Raw genomic sequence first — 17,143 nt, 5'->3', positions numbered from 1 at the left:
TGCTCCGCACACATTCACATTAAAAGGTTCTCAAGCACTTCCTGACATGTATGGATGGTGTACTGAGCTGTATGTGTGCTGCACTGTGTGTATACTGACATGTATAGACGGTGTACTGAGCTGTATGTGTGCTGCACTGTGTATACTGACATGTATGGAGGGTGTACTGAGCTGTATGTGTGCAGCATTGTGTGTATACTGACATGTATGGATGGTGTACTGAGCTGTATGTGTGCTGCACTGTGTATACTAACATGTATGGACGGTGTACTGAGCTGTATGTGTGCTGCACTGTGTATACTTAAATGTATGAATGGTGTACTGAGCTGTATGTGTGCTGCACTGTGTATACTCACATGTATGGATGGTGTACTGAGCTGTATGTGTGCTGCACTGTGTATACTCACATGTATGGATGGTGTACTGAGCTGTATGTGTGCTGCACTGTGTATACTGACATGTATGTATGGATGGTGTACTGAGCTGTATGTGTGCTGCACTGTGTGTATACTGACATGTATGTATGGATGGTGTACTGAGCTGTATGTGTGCTGCACTGTGTGTATACTGACATGTATGTATGGATGGTGTACTGAGCTGTATGTGTGCTGCACTGTGTGTATACTGACATGTATGGACGGTGTACTGAGCTGTATGTGTGAAGCACTGTGTATACTGACATGTATGTATGGATGGTGTACTGAGCTGTATGTGTGCTGCATTGTGTATACTCACATGTATGGATGGTGTACTGAACTATATGTGTGAAGCACTGTGTATACTGACATGTATGGATGGTGTACTGAGCTGTATGTGTGCTGCACTGTGTGTATACTGACATGTATGGACGGTGTACTGAGCTGTATGTGTGCTGCACTGTGTGTATACTGACTTGTATGGACGGTGTACTGAGCTGTATGTGTGCTGCACTGTGTATACTGACATGTATGGACGGTGTAAGGAGCTGTATGTGTACTGCACTGTGTGTATACTGACATGTATGGACGGTGTACTGAGCTGTATGTGTGCTGCACTGTGTATACTGACATGTATGGACGGTGTAAGGAGCTGTATGTGTACTGCACTGTGTATACTGACATGTATGGACGGTGTACTGAGCTGTATGTGTGCTGCACTGTGTATACTGACATGTATGGATGGTGTACTGAGCTGTATGTGTGCTGCACTGTGTATACTCACATGTATGGATGGTGTACTAAGCTGTATGTGTGCTGCACTGTGTATACTCACATGTATGGATGGTGTACTGAGCTGTATGTGTGCTGCACTGTGTATACTGACATGTATGTATGGATGGTGTACTGAGCTGTATGTGTGCTGCACTGTGTGTATACTGACATGTATGTATGGATGGTGTACTGAGCTGTATGTGTGCTGCACTGTGTGTATACTGACATGTATGGACGGTGTACTGAGCTGTATGTGTGAAGCACTGTGTATACTGACATGTATGTATGGATGGTGTACTGAGCTGTATGTGTGCTGCACTGTGTATACTCACATGTATGGATGGTGTACTGAACTATATGTGTGAAGCACTGTGTATACTGACATGTATGGATGGTGTACTGAGCTGTATGTGTGCTGCACTGTGTATACTGACATGTATGGACGGTGTACTGAGCTGTATGTGTACTGCACTGTGTATACTGACATGTATGGATGGTGTACTGAGCTGTATGTGTGCTGCACTGTGTATACTGACATGTATGGACGGTGTACTGAGCTGTATGTGTACTGCACTGTGTATACTGACATGTATGGATGGTGTACTGAGCTGTATGTGTGCTGCACTGTGTATACTGACATGTATGGATGGTGTACTGAGCTGTATGTGTGCTGCACTGTGTGTATACTGACATGTATGGATGGTGTACTGAGCTGTATGTGTGCTTCACTGTATTTCCTTATATGTAAACAAATAATGCATTCTGTATGCAGGCCAACTAATCGGTTATGAAAATGGTTGACAACTAATTTCATAATGGATTAGTTGTTTCAGCCCTACTCTGCACCCAGTGTGTCTGCCACTGAATGGTTTCAGGTCAAGCAGTATGTCATGCAGCCCTGATTTATACTCTGGAGTTGATTTACTAAAGGCAATTTGACTGTTCACTTCGCAGTGAAATTATTCTCAGAGGTTAGTAAATATGATAAAATTTCCTGTTGCAAAGAATACCCAATCACATGCAAGGGGAAAAAAAACTGCATTTCTCTTACGTCCTCCGACAGTCGCCGCCTCTTCATATTCGTCACATATGGGGTATTAGACTTTGCTCCGAAGGAGTAGCTAGGCAACAGAATATGTTAACAATAAAGCTTTAACATATCCCACCCTCAAGGGGTGGTCCCCTCAGTCAATACCCTCCTACTTCCTGCAACCATATCTCAGTTTTAATGTCTAGCTTGTCAGGAGTGGCTGGCTCTCTCTGTGCTGGGACTTTTTGTCCCAGACTCTTTCTTCTTTTTAATATTTTGTTTGAGTTTTCTCTCTGCCTTTACTTAGCTGTTATTTTTGTCAGCATTAGTTAGTTCTTCGGACGAAGAGGATCATGCGGACTGGGTCTCGGGCTGATCCCCCTGATCGCAGGTCGTGGGTCAGTGGCTTCCCAGTCTGCCATCGAGCGTTCAGCCAGGTAACGCTCCTGGCACAGTGAACGACCCATCCCTGTTCGGTGCAGGGATGATTGGTGAGGTGGCTACCTCACCGGACGCTGTGCGGTTTCTTAACCGCCATTGTGTGCGTCTTCAATTGCGACTCTCCCTGCCTCATGTGCAGCGGCTTGTTCGCCTGTGCGGGTTCCCCACGCCATGTGAGGTAAGTGTATCTATGTGGGGACCTGTCTGTCTGGGGGGGGTCTCAGTCTGGGACTGTGTAACCTGCCTTTAATCACACTGCTTGTCTCCCTATCTCTCGGCTGCATGCTGTGGGCTGCAAGGGGGGGGGGGGGAGCTGTATGACACTGTGTGTGTCAGGCTGGGCAGTGTGGGAAGCTGTGTGCTGTGGGGCATGTTTTTAATGGCATGTTGGGGCATATACAGCGATCGCTGCGGCGATCTAACATGTATCCATATAATGGGATGAAATTGTGTGTGTTTTTATGCACTGTGGAGCGGCGATTTCGGCGCCAAACGACGCCATTTTACCGGCGCCCGCTCCGGCCGCATGGTTTACATGCACGGCGGCCATTTTCTTGTAGCCTCCATAGGCTTACATAGAGCGCCCTGGCAGCATCACTTCCTCTTTCCTGGAACACCGATCGAGGCAGCAGCAGCAGCGGGGTCTCCTCAGGTTTTATCCTTCTATTCCTGTTGTCCATTGCCTGTATTCAGTCTGTATATTCCCTGTGGGGGTCTCATTGTGCCTGAGTGTGGTGCGGTGGGCTGCGCTTGCCGCGCTTGCTGAAAGGGGGCAGTTAACCCTTGGTTGTCTGGCATACAGGGGCAATGGATTCTCAGGAGGGCAAGTTTCCCACAGTATTGGTGGAAAGCCAGGGGACCGCTGTTTCCCCCCCAGGGGGGGATTTAGCCACTATTGTGGCTGGCCTTGCTGCCCAGGTGCAAATGCTGGTGGCTGCTCAATCTACTAAACGGCCCAGAGTTGCTCTGTCCTCTGATTCTGAGGGTGAAGGTGATGGGGCTGTTCTGGCAGGGACCCCCCTATCGGGGTCCCGCTCCTCTCTTGATCTAGTGGGGTCTGAGGTAGAGGCTGAAGTTGAGGGGGTTGATAATTCTCCCCCTGGCTCGCCTGAAGAGCTTGCAATCATGGATGAGTTGATTGCTTCCATTAAGCAGACGCTACGTTTGCAGGACGAAGTGTGTCCCCCCGCTGCCTTGGCGGCTTATGGGACGCAGAGAAAACGCAGGACGCCGCAGGTTTTTCCCTGCAATGCTGATTTTCAGCGCGCTGTTAAGGATCAATGGCGCGATCTGCGCAAGCCTTTTGCGGTACCAAGTAAATTCAAGCTGCGTTATCCTTTCTCACCTGCCACTGATGAACGGTGGTGTGTGCCTCCGCCAGTGGATCATGCAATTGCGGTTTTGAACAAAGCCACTGCGATTCCTGCAGAGGGATCCCCTGTTTTCCGTGATGCCACGGATAGGAGACTGGAGTCTCTTGCCCGTCATACTTATTCTGTTACGGGTTCTATGCTTAAGGCTCTGTTTGCTTCTCTCATGGCGGCCCAGGCGATCGCAAGTTGGACGCAGATGCTTAGGCGCGTCCTAGTGGCCGATTCGGCCTCGGCGGCGACCCTGGATATGGTGGATCAGATCCACCAGGGTGTCATGTATCTGTGTGATGCGGACCTGGACCTGATTCCGTTGGCTGCACGTGTGCACAGCGTGGCGGTGTTGTCTCGCCGCCTGGTTTGGTTGAAATGTTGGTCGGTGGACCAATCTTCACGTAAAACCTTAGCCAATCTGCCTTATGATGGGTCTCGCCTTTTTGGGGAGTCCCTGGATGTGTTGATTAAGGGGATCACCGGGGGTAAGAGCACTCTCTTGCCCCATTTCCCCAAGGCTAAGGGGGCTTCTGGGAAGAAGCATGCTAATTTTCGGCCCCCTCAGGGGTCCTTTCGTGCCTTTCGGCCGCACTACAAGGGCAAACCGTTCAAAGGCCAAGGCTCTCAGAAGAAGCCCTGGTCTGGGAAACAGAAGTCCGGCCAATCCGGACCTGCGGCCCATAACAGTTCGGCCTGAAGGGGCGCCCTCACCCAGTTTTGGGGTGGGGGGACGCTTGCTCGGTTTTCTTCAGCCCTGGTTGGCCCATGTGCGGGACAGATGGGTTCTGGAAATCGTTCGATCTGGTTACAAGATCGAGTTTCTCTCTCGGCCGGAGAGCAGATTTTTTCCCTCAAATCTACAACTGTCTCCAGAGCGCCTGCGGGATCTGCACCTGGCGGTGCGGGACCTGAGGGCTCAGGGAGTGGTGGTTCCGGTGCCTCATCGGGACAGATTTCGGGGGTTTTATTCCAATCTGTTCACCGTGCCCAGGAAGGAGGGCAAGGTTCGTCCGATTCTGGACTTGAAAGCTCTGAACCGCTCTGTGCGGGTTCGCAAGTTCCGCATGGAATCCCTGCGCTCTGTGGTGGCTGCCCTGGTTCCGGGGGAATTCATGGCCTCCATCGATTTGAAGGATGCGTACCTTCACATCCCCATATTCGAGGGTCATCAGAGATACCTTCGATTTGCCATTGCGGAGGATCACTACCAGTTCGTGGCGTTGCCTTTTGGGCTCGCCTCGGCTCCGCGGGTCTTCACCAAGGTGCTTGCACCGGTTCTGGCATTATTGAGGGCCCAGGGCATTTCTGTCCTGGGGTATCTGGACGACATTCTGATTCGGTCTGCGACCAGTCAGGGTCTGGAGAAGGACCTGTCTGTCACAATGCAAACTCTGCAGGAGTTCGGTTGGACGATAAATGTTCCAAAGTCGACACTGAGTCCGTCGGTTCGTCTTCCCTATCTGGGAATGATACTGGACTCGGTGCAGGCGAAGGTCTTCCTGCCGGAAGACAAACTCAGGACTCTTCAGGAGGAAGTCAGGTCCCTCAGGGACGTTCCACACTCGTCTCTGCGGACGTGTATGAGATGTCTGGGATTGATGGTCTCGGCCTTCGAGGCGATTCCTTTCGCGCAGTTTCACACGCGGGGTCTCCAGGCGGAGATCCTGTCCAAGTGGGACGGGCGACCTCAATCTCTGGATCTTCAGATCTCGTTGAGTCATCGCACCAGGGAAAACCTTCTGTGGTGGCTCCAGTCCCCGTTGGTGGCCGGGGGCAAATCGTTTCGTCCGATATCGTGGACGATAATCACCACGGATGCCAGCCTGTCGGGCTGGGGTGGTGTTCTGGGCGTTCTGTCCGCCCAGGGGACCTGGTCGGAGGGGGAGTCTTCCCTCCCGATCAACATTCTGGAATTGCGTGCGATAAGGCTCTGTCTTCATCGCTGGACGGACCGGCTGCAGGGCTGCCCGGTTCGGGTGCAGACGGACAATGCCACGGCGGTGGCCTACATCAACCACCAAGGGGGCACCAGGAGTGCCCGAGCGGCTCGAGAAGTGGCCGACATTCTGTCTTGGGCCGAGACTCATGTCCCGGCGATAACGGCGGTTCACATTCCGGGAGTGGAGAACTGGCAGGCGGACTATCTGAGTCGCCAGACCCTGGATCAGGGGGAATGGTCTCTCCATCCGGCTGTCTTCCAGATGTTGTGCGCGAAGTGGGGTCTTCCAGATGTGGACCTGTTCGCGTCTCGCCTCAACTACAAGGTGAAGAGGTTCGTGACAAGGACGCGCGACCCTCGGGCAGACGCGTCGGACGCGTTAGTGGCCCCGTGGCATCAGTACAGGCTGATGTACGCGTTTCCACCGATTCAGTTGCTGTCCAGGTTCCTTCGCAGGTTACACTCGGAACGCAGCACGGTGATTCTTGTGGCACCGGACTGGCCTCGCCGGTCCTGGTACGCAGACCTCGTGAATCTGGCGGTCGACGCCCCCTGGCGTCTGCCTCTTCAAGACGATCTACTGTCTCAAGGACCGCTTTACCATCCTGCTTTACTGTCGCTGGCTTTGACGGCCTGGCTGTTGAGACCGAGGTCCTGAAGGAGAAGGGTCTCTCTCCAGAGGTCGTTCATACCTTGATCAACGCGAGGAAGTCTTCCTCGGGAAAGGTTTATTACCGTATTTGGAAGGCCTATTTTGCCTGGTGTGAGTCCAGGGGGTTTTCACCCCGCACGTACTCGGTTTCCCGTGTGCTGTCTTTCCTTCAGACGGGTGTCGATCAGCGTTTGGCGCTGGCTACGATAAAGGGTCAGGTGTCTGCGCTGGCCGTTCTGTTTCAACGTCCCGTGGCTTCCAACTCCTTGGTTGGCACTTTTATTCAGGGTGTGCGGCATCTGGTTCCTCCTAGGAGGGATCCTTTGCCCCCTTGGGACTTGAATCTCGTTCTATCTGTGTTACAACGTGCTCCTTTTGAACCGATCAGGGAGATCTCGTTGTCTGTGTTGTCCAAAAAGGTCGCCTTTTTGGTGGCGATCACTTCGGCTCGCAGAGTGTCGGAACTGGCGGCTTTGTCCTGCAAGTCTCCGTACCTGGTTGTTCATTTGGATAAGGTGGTCTTGCGACCTAATCCTTCTTTTCTGCCGAAACGAGTTTCGGAATTCCATCTTAACGAGGATATTGTTTTGCCTTCGTTGTGCACGAAGCCTAAGCATCCAAAGGAGGTGAGATTGCACTCTCTGGATGTTGTTCGGGCGATAAGGGTTTACCTTAAATCGACTGAGTCTTTTCGTAAGACGGACTCCTTGTTTGTTCTTCCAGAGGGTCCTCGGAAGGGCATGGCGGCTTCGGCCTCTACCATCGCCAAATGGATCAGGCAGACCATTGAACAGGCCTATGCCTTGCAGGGGAAGGTTCCCCCTGTGCCTGTGAAGGCGCACTCTACTAGATCTCTGAGTACGTCTTGGGCCTGCCGTCATGGGGCTTCTGTAGCCCAGGTGTGTAAGGCGGCGACTTGGTCGACCGTGCACACTTTCACAAAATTCTACAAAGTAGATGTTCAGGCATCGGCGGATGCTTCCTTTGGCCGCAAGGTTCTTAGTGCGGCTGTTCCATAGGGTCCCTTGTTGGGGACTCCTGGCTGTTGGGATAGTTTTTTTGTATCCCCTGGTTTTTTTGTCTTTTCCTGGGTTGTTGCTCCTGTTGAGCACTTATTTTTGCTGTTGCCCAGCTGGTTTCCTTCCTTTGGTAAGGTTCCTTTCTTTGATGTGGAGACTGCGTTGCCTTTCGGCGCGGATGCGTTTCCCACCCCTCATGTTTGCACTGCTTTGGGACGTCCCCATATGTGACGAATATGAAGAGGCGGCGACTGTCGGAGGACGTAAGAGAAAACTGAATTTTTGTAAAATCTTACCTGTAAAATTCCTTTCTCTAAGTCCTCCGACAGTCGCCGCCCCCGCCCCTCTTTTGGGGTTTGAATGTATACTCTACTGCTATTCCACTAAAACTGAGATATGGTTGCAGGAAGTAGGAGGGTATTGACTGAGGGGACCACCCCTTGAGGGTGGGATATGTTAAAGCTTTATTGTTAACATATTCTGTTGCCTAGCTACTCCTTCGGAGCAAAGTCTAATACCCCATATGTGACGAATATGAAGAGGCGGCGACTGTCGGAGGACTCAGAGAAAGGAATTTTACAGGTAAGATTTTACAAAAATTCCGTTTTTTGCTTGCACATGATTTGATGATGGAAGTTAGAAGAACTTCACTAGACTCTGGGGATCACTCCATCGCAAAGTGAACTATTTGCCTTTGGTAAATCAACCCATAGCTTGAGTAGTCCAGCAATTATTCCATATTCTTAACATGATCATGATCTTTTCTAGACCATTTATGTGGAACATACATGCATAATGTAGGTTATCTGACAACCTCTTACAATTACATTGCAGTGGATTCTGGAGGAGCAAACTTACCTCGTCAAGCAGATGTATTTCCCGATAGAGATCATTTTGGTAGAATCTTCTACAATCAAGCAAAGATGTCGTCACAAAGGATTGCTCAGGTAACTAGATACAATCCTCATTGTTTATTGGTATACTGAGCCCGATCACCTTGTAATCTGGTGCTGGTCTTAATGGAAAGAAGCTAGAAGAGAGCCCTAAAGCTTCTGTGATAAAAACATGGTGGTTCCCATTGTTGATTTTTCCTCCTGAAAATACTAGTTGCTTGACTGTCATGCTGACCCCCTGGGTTACATATGTTGAGTTGTTGACCCAGGACAAGTATGAATGTAAAAAGTTTTGGCTTTCCTCCTCGCATTCTTGCTCTTGGTCAGTGACTCCAGAAGCACTGAAGCAAGTTGTTTGGTGTGACAGCCAGGGAAATAACACTTAAGGAAAAGGCTGTGACAGAACTCACATGACATTTTTACTGTTAAACAAGTTATTTACCCCCTTACTGCTTATACTCCTCTTCCTTAAAGTTATGTGAAATGTCCAGTCATTTCAGGTATAAGGGAGTATGTGACCCACCTGCCTCTCATGCACTTATCTCAATCTATTCAATCTATCATCAAGTGATTAACCGCTTGCCGACCGCCGCACGACTATTTACTGCGGCGGTCAGCCCCTCACAGGCAAAGCGACGTAGGGCTACGTCGCTAGCCTGTGAGGGTCTAGGGAGCTCCCGCGCGCGCTCCCACGCGGTCACGGACCCGATGTCCGCCGGGCACTTTCGATCGTCCGTTACACCGGGAGAAAGGCAGGCGGCTAATGTAAACAAAGCCGCCTGTCATTCTCCCCTGTGTAAAAGCACTGATCATACGGTCCTGCTATGTAGGACCGTTGATCTGTGCTGTTTCACACACAGCCGCATCCAATCACAGTTAGAATCACGCCCCTAGGGACACACTTAACCCCTCCCTCTCAAAAAAAGTTAACCCCTTCACTGCCAGCGTCATTTTTACAGTAACCGTGCATATGTATAGCACTGATTACTGTAGTAATTTCACTGGTAACCCCAAAAGTGTCAAAAATGTCAGTCAAGGGTCCGATCTGTCCGCCACAATGTCTCAGTCCCGCAAAAAAAATCGCAGATTGCCGCCATTACTCATTAAAAAAAAAACAACAAAAATGACAAAAATCTTTTCCTTAGTAAACGCAATAATTTTTGTGCAAACCAATCAAAATACGCTTTTTGCAATTTTTTTTTTCCAAACATATGAAGCAGAAAACAAATTGGCCTAAAATGTTAAAAAATTTTGATTTTTACATTTTTTTTGCGGGGAATTTCATTTAAAAAAAATGTGAAAAATATTGTTATTTTTGCAAAATTGTCGCTCTTTTTTGTTTATAGCGCATGATCAAAAAATCGCACAGGTGATCAGTTACCACCAAAAGAAAGCTCGGTTTGTGGGAAAAAAAGGACGTCAAATTCGTTTAGGTACAGCGTCGCACAACCATGCAATTGTCCGTTAAAGTCACGCAGTGCCGAATCGCAAAATAGGCCCTGGTCAGGAAGGGGGTCAAATCTTCCGGGGCTTAAGTGGTTAAAGTGGCCTTGTCATGGGAGAAGTACAGGTCTGCCATTCCTGACAACCTAAAAAAAGATCTAGTTGTTTGATTGTGCCTGGCCTTATTGTTTTTTTTTTTACTTGAAAAAAGGTGTTGGAATTTCTTATCTATATGCATGTTCTGGGTCAGAGACACAGAAAGAATTGCAGCCAATGCATCAGCTAGAAATAAAAGCACCTAGCATTTTCAGAAGGAATTGCCAGCAGTGTCAGACTTTATCATTCTCTTGTAACAGGTTTCCTTTTAAGGCAAGTCATAGATGATTTGATTTTCTTTGCAGGAAAGAAAATCGCTTGATTCTGTGTTAATGGGGGAATCCCTCCCACAGCTCTATTGTGTTCTGTTTCTGACAGAGCCTTCCCTGCCATCAGAACACAAAATTCCTGCTGGCTCCTATAGCTGCTGGCAGTAATCGCATGCAAAAAATCCACCAGGCTGTTTGTACTGAAGTTGATCAATGAATCGACTTCAGTACAACCAGCCTGCCCATATATGGATTAAATCTCGGCCGATCCCTGCTGAACTGGCTGAGATTCAATCTATCTATGGCTAGCTTATTAATTCTGTGTCACCCTGAATCTTGTTGTACTGCCTCGTGAGGTCTTGATATGGGAAATGTATACAGGACAGGAATCCAGACCTCAATGGCTGCATATATTGACAGCCCCATATTCCTGCCCTCACAAGAGCTCTATAAAATGTATGTGTTGTATGCTTTCGCCATATAGTCCTTGAGCTGGAAAATTCCCAATAAAATAAAATGATTTTGATCTGTATCTAAGCATATAACACTTTTATTATAAATCTATTTGCTTATACACAATCCAAGGTTTTATATATTGTATATGGAATGTTTTACTAAAATTCATATTCTAATCTTGAACTAAATGAAAGACTATAATTTACACATCTACTAACTGCATGATCTTTATATTAAAGGAAATTGGAATCAATGTCTCTGTTTCTTTGCAAGAACTTAAAAATATAATAAAATACAATACCTTATGTAAAACCAACACTGTTACTGAGCAAAAAATGCTCCTGTAAAAGACACTTCATATCTACTTAGTTCTTAGAATGTTTGCTCTGTTTCTGTATAAAGCCACCTAAGGGATTTTCAAATTGAAAACACTTTTGGGTTTGTCCGATGTCAGCATCCCCCTCTGTGTTCTGTGGTTTCTCCTGTCAGGCCCTATGTCAGTACATGACACAGAAGTGATGTAGGAGAAAGAACCACAGAATATGGCAGGGGATTCAGAATTTAGACACACCTGTCCGATGTGACTGCTATCTGTGGTCATTTGGGCTTGCTCCCTTAAACTGAACCGGTGAGGACAAAGATATGTGAACTGCCTTGAATTATAAAGGTGTAGGTTCCAGGGCTGTCATCCGAAACCTAACTCTACTACCTAACCAGTTCCTGATCTGGGACCATCATGCAATAATGAAATCTGGAAAATCTGAACCCCTTTTCTTTATGCCCATTCCTTATCGGTGCTCTTATGGTGATCTAGCGAATCTTGGATGACAATGAGAGTGCCAAAATCTGCACCTTTTAAAATGCCAAGCCAACAGTGGCAGCTTCGATAGTACTCTCCTCGAAGGTTACATGTTAACAAAACCCAAGGATTAAAGCATTGTGGATTTAATTATATTTGTGCACCATTTACATTATTATTGTTTTTATGCTCTCATTCTGTCTAATGCTTGACTATTTCTGTCTGACTTGCTTTAAATATCATTTGCAGATAGCAGTAGTGATGGGATCTTGTACGGCCGGAGGAGCATATGTTCCAGCCATGGCTGATGAAAGTATCATTGTTAAAAAGCAGGGAACCATTTTCCTGGGAGGACCTCCATTAGTAAGTTTATGTCCTGGCAAGACAAAACCTTTCATGCAAGCCTTCCTTAGGTTGATAATATATGTTGTATGAGTCTAGGCGGGTTTATTCACCTGTTAGTTTCTCCTTACATTCAGGGACTTTGGTAGTAGTATCTCTTGCCTATTCTGCTGTGCTGTTCAAAGAAATGGGTTACAAATATAATGGACAGAATGCTGCGCATAAAGCCAAAGGGAGTAATCAGAAGGGCAACTACTGGAGCCACGATGGTGGGGACAACAGGTGATTGGACCCACCAACACCCACATTCTATATTATAAGTTTATATTAAATGGTTATACTCTATATGTTATAGGTTTTAAGTGTCAAGCGTACTACCATAGTTCTATCCTCAAAGATACCTTTCCTAGTATTGAGGAACTTGGGTGCCATCGGAAAGCTCATAGCATTATTGAGGACTGTTCCTTTCCAAACTATGATTTGTTACCATCTGGCAGGTGGTATAGGAGTATCCTACCATGTTCCAGAATATTTTTTCCCCGGGGCAGTCCAACTCTTGTTAATTGTAGCATAAATGAGGAAGGAGGTGTAGCGAAGGACAGATGTTTTATGATTAATTTCAGGGATATCTTAAGAGGGTACTTCTCCCAATATTTGTTGGTAAGTTTTTTTTCATTATGGATATAGAGGGTCAGAATTGGGTGGGATATATTTCAATGAATTGCTGTATTTTATGTTGTAGTATGTGTCTGTCTGTATATGTATCTTTTTTATATACTTATTATGTGTACCTTTTGGAATGGACTACAGATGTAATTTCATTTTATGATTTTTATTGTAGATTGACAAGTAAATTGCTTGATTTGATTCTAACCACTTCCTTCCCATAATATGGAACATTTCTCAGTATTATGCTCCATGCCAACATGCCAATGTGCTTAGCTGCTAGCTGTCAAACCAAGCTTTTCACTGACAGCTTAGGTCTTTATCTTAAGACGGGAAATGAATTCTAGCAGTTCCTATCATGTGATCACAGGAAAGCTGAAGGCTTCATTCTGAAAATAATGGTTTTTGAGTGCAGAGACAATTTTAGTTGTGCCTGTTGAGTACTGTAATTGCCTGATAATAAATATACTTTTTATACAATTTTAAATAAATTGTTATACCAAATTAAAGCTTTATATGTCCTTTAAAACTAAATTATTTGTGTGGCCATATTAGTCAAACGAATTGTAATAAAGTTAAATGATACATACTGATGCTAAATTTGGCATTGACATCTAGGCTTTATTGACTTCTGGGCATGAAAGGATTTCAGTCTAGTTCCTGCTGTAAACAGGGAACACTGAAAGCAATTGTTTTCTGTGTGCCCTTGTGGATATTAGTGTTTTTTTAATGCAGAAAACTGCTGATCTTCGCACAAGTGTGAATGCACCCTAAAACATTAGGTTCTAATGATATATAGATCTCTGTAAAGTAAGTCTCTGACTGCTTTTTTTTTTTTTTTTACCTTTTGTGCTGCCTAACATATGCTTTTTTCAGTAAACTTTCAATATGAGGAGGAGAGGGGGGCGGGACCCGCTGCTCTGTGTGTGAATAGACATGCAGAGCAGTACCTCAGGATCAAGCCTGCTTAGGTGCGCCTATAGCAAGTTGCTTGCTGTGGGGGCACTTGGCAAGAGGGGAGGGGCCAGAAGTGCCAGCGGGGGACCTGAGAAGAGGAGGATCGGGGCTGTTCTGTGCAAAACCATTACACAGAGCAGGTAAGTATAACATGTTTGTTCTTAAAAAAAAAAAAAAACAAGCCTTTATTACCACTTTGAAGTGGTTATAAACTCAAATAATTTCTGCCCTTACTGCATTACCTGCATTAGGTAAAAAATGTCCCACAACCTGTTCCTTCCCACCCCCCTCCCTAGACACTTACCTGAGCCCTTACTCAATTCACAACTGAGCCCATCTGCAGCAGCACTGGTCTCTCTTCCTCTTCTCACAGGACAGATTGAGAGCAGGTCCATCTTACCGAATGGGCACGCTGGGCAGTTGCTGGGGGGCCCCACTTGCCCAGGGGGCCCCACCTGCCCAACGACCTAGCCCCAGCCAAGCATTAGTCCCGATTCCCGCATGCATCCTGCCTCTGAACTTAGCAGGTAGAAAGCGCCTGTTGGCCCTGCACTGCTGTCAGGCCATTTGGGCCATAGAGGTGGAGCCTAAAACTGCAGGAATGCCTGTCTGCCTCCACGTGAACAGGCACACACAGGACAGTTGAGTCCGACTCCCGTCTATGTGTGTGTTCACCGGACCCAGCCGCCGAACTTTGAAGCTGTCATTAGCCTTGCACTGCTGTACCAATAAATATAGCCTTATTGATAAGTTGGAACTTTTTTCTCATGGGTGATTATTTAGGCGGGGCCCCAGTGCACTGCATTGCCCGGGGCCCTTTAATGCTCTTAAGGTGGCGATGATTGAGAGCAGCAGGAGCCATTGACTCCCGCTGCTGTTAATCAAATACTGTGCAGGGCCAAGATGCTCCAGGTGTGTCTGTCTATGAACGCACACAGCAAAGCTCGGGAGTGCATCCACAAGTGTGCCCTTATAGCAAGCGGCTTGCTATGTGGGCACACACAAGTGAGGAGGAGTGGGTAGCTCCAGCAGAGGACCCAAGAAGAGGAGGTAAGGGCCTGCTCTGTGCACAGGTAAGTATAACTTCTTTTTTATTTTGGGCAAAAAAAAGTCTATACAGCAACTTTAATCTTTGAATTATGTGATATGCCTGGCAACAAAAGGGCTTCCGAAGCTTTGTTAAAGGAACATCATTTTTCATGGACTTGAGAGAGTGCTACACAATATCTATTCAAACCTTGAGATGAAATGGCAGTGCAAAAAATATGAGAATTGTGGCAATTGTTTTGTCATGCTTACCAACAATCACTCACTTATTGTATAATGAAAAATGAGGCTTATTTCTAAAAACTGGAAAAGGAGAATATTGATTTTATAGAAAGTGAAGTCCAGCTTGGGATTGTTTAGGGGTGACCCCTCCAGTTTTTTATTCCGCTATTTTTCTTCCTCATACCCATCCTATTCATATGGACCCCATACATTTGCCAGAACTTTTTGCTGTAGAAAACTAAGGAAGAGCTATGAGATCTGTATGCATGGGCTAGGTTATCCAGATCTATATCTGTCTCTGCAATGATAAATATGCAAGAAACCCATTGATTTCTCTTTCTTTCTTCTTAAATTTGTTTTCAAGAGATAATTAAGCTTTGTTTTGTTGCCATTCTCCCTTGTGTATATTGCAGAGTTCTGTGCTCTAGGGAAATGGCTGGGTCAGTAGAGCCACCTGCCCATTGATTTTTACATTGACTTCAATTAGACTTGTGGAAAGAGGATCATAAATATGGAACAGTAATGGGACCTGAAGGAATGGGACTCTTCATGCAGGCATGCTTACAAGTGGGGGTTATGTGCTAACAGAACTTGTTGCTTATTGGAGGATGGTTCTTTATTGACAATGGTGTTAAACAGCATTGATTTAAAAAAAAAAAAAAAAAAAATGATGCACCCGTCATTACAAAACAATAACAGAAGTAAAAAGTAAATACATCAGGGAAAGTAAAATTTATTATAGGAGATCCCATCACATCCTACCTAATAGGAATACGCCATGCCTTGTGTGCTCGGACAAACATACCGGGGGTTGGACATAATAATGTGAGCTCCACTATTACAGAATTTTAAAGCATATCAAAACCTAAAAACAAAATATGTAATATATTGTACCTTACCAGTCCTTTGATGTGGTGGCCGCAATAGTTTATTTTTTCCTGCAGGTACAGAAAATACCAGTTGGTCCTGCCAGAAATGCATTTTTCTCTTCACTTCCTGTGAGTTTTAAAGAAAGAACAAACATCCTCGTCTTGTATAAACTACGGGTCCCATCATTGTAGCAGAGAGGCACAAAGCCAGTCATGTTTGACGCCCAACCTGTGTGACTATTGTGGCTCCTTCCATGGATACAGTTGAGAAATGAGAGTAGGCATGAAGCAACAGGAGGTGTATTTTATGCAGCATTACAAGGTGAAAATGGAAAAAAAGTCTTTAAAAAAACAAACAAAACAGAAATAAGGCAGCCACCATGTCTAAGGACTGCTAAGCTACGATACAACGTCCTCTAGTGGGCCCTGTGCTCACTGCACGACACCGTGGAGCTCGATTGGCATTTGCCATTGAACACCAAAATTGGCAGGTCCACCGCTGGCGCCCTGTGCTTTTCACAGATGAGAGCAGGTGTACCCTGAGCACATGTGATCGACGTGAAAGGGTCTGGAGAAGCCATGGAGAGTCTTGTCAGCTTCATGCATAGAATGCATGAAGATAAAAAAATCACCTGCCTTTACAACTACTTTAAAGTAGAACTAAAGTAACGTTTTTCATTCTGCATAGAGTAAGGGAGGGTTATAACTAGGGATAGACTGATATGGTTTTTTCAGGGCCGATACCGATATTTTGGTCACAACGTATCGGTATCGGCTTATATGGGCCGATATTTTGTACGTTTAAAGTTTTGAAAAATAAAAACAATTTTTGACAAAAATCTGGTACTGAAAATGTTATTTTTGTTTAATGCTTAATGGCTGGCTGTCTGGCACCCTGTGGTGGGTGGGTGGCTTGCTGGCACCCTGTGGTGGGTGGCTTGCTGGCACCCTGTGGTGGGTGGCGGCTTGCTGGCACCCTGTGGTGGGTGGCGGCTTGCTGGCACCCTGTGGTGGGTGGGTGGCTTGCTGGCACCCTGTGGTGGGTGGCGGCTTGCTGGCACCCTGTGGTGGGTGGCGGCTTGCTGGCACCCTGTGGTGGGTGGCTGGCTGTCTGGCACCCTGTGGTGGGTGGGTGGCTTGCTGGTACCCTGTGGTGGGTGGCGGCTTGCTGGCACCCTGTGGTGGGTGGGTGGCTTGCTGGCACCCTGTGGTGGGTGGGTGGCTTGCTGGCACCCTGTGGTGGGTGGGTGGCTTGCTGGCACCCTGTGGTGGTTGACTGGCTTGCTGGCACCCTGTGGTGGGTGGCTGGCTGTCTGGCACCCTGTCTGTGGGTGGCTGGCTGTCTGGCACCCTATCTGTGGGTTGCTGGCTGTCTGGCACCCTATCTGTGGGTGGCTGGCTGTCTGGCACCCTGTCTGTGGGTGGCTGGCTGTCTGGCACCCTGTCTGT

The 17,143-nt window shown here is 46.9% G+C and overlaps 1 protein-coding gene across 1 annotated transcript in view; it reads left to right on the top strand.

Moving 5' to 3' along the window:
- MCCC2 (methylcrotonyl-CoA carboxylase subunit 2) overlaps window positions 1-17,143 on the top strand; it is a 195,081-nt gene that overhangs the window by 35,640 nt on the left and 142,298 nt on the right. The window contains exons 6-7 of the mRNA XM_082275349.1: window positions 8,470-8,582; window positions 11,841-11,954. Coding sequence (XP_082131475.1) covers window positions 8,470-8,582; window positions 11,841-11,954 — 227 coding nt within the window. The remainder of the gene's footprint in view (window positions 1-8,469; window positions 8,583-11,840; window positions 11,955-17,143) is intronic.

This window comes from Pelophylax lessonae (assembly GCF_965119305.1).
Source record: "Pelophylax lessonae genome assembly, chromosome: 1".
In the NCBI taxonomy this organism is placed as follows: Eukaryota; Metazoa; Chordata; class Amphibia; order Anura; family Ranidae; genus Pelophylax; species Pelophylax lessonae.
Note: the sequence above shows the minus strand (reverse complement) of the source record. Positions and strands in the feature narration are given on the sequence as shown.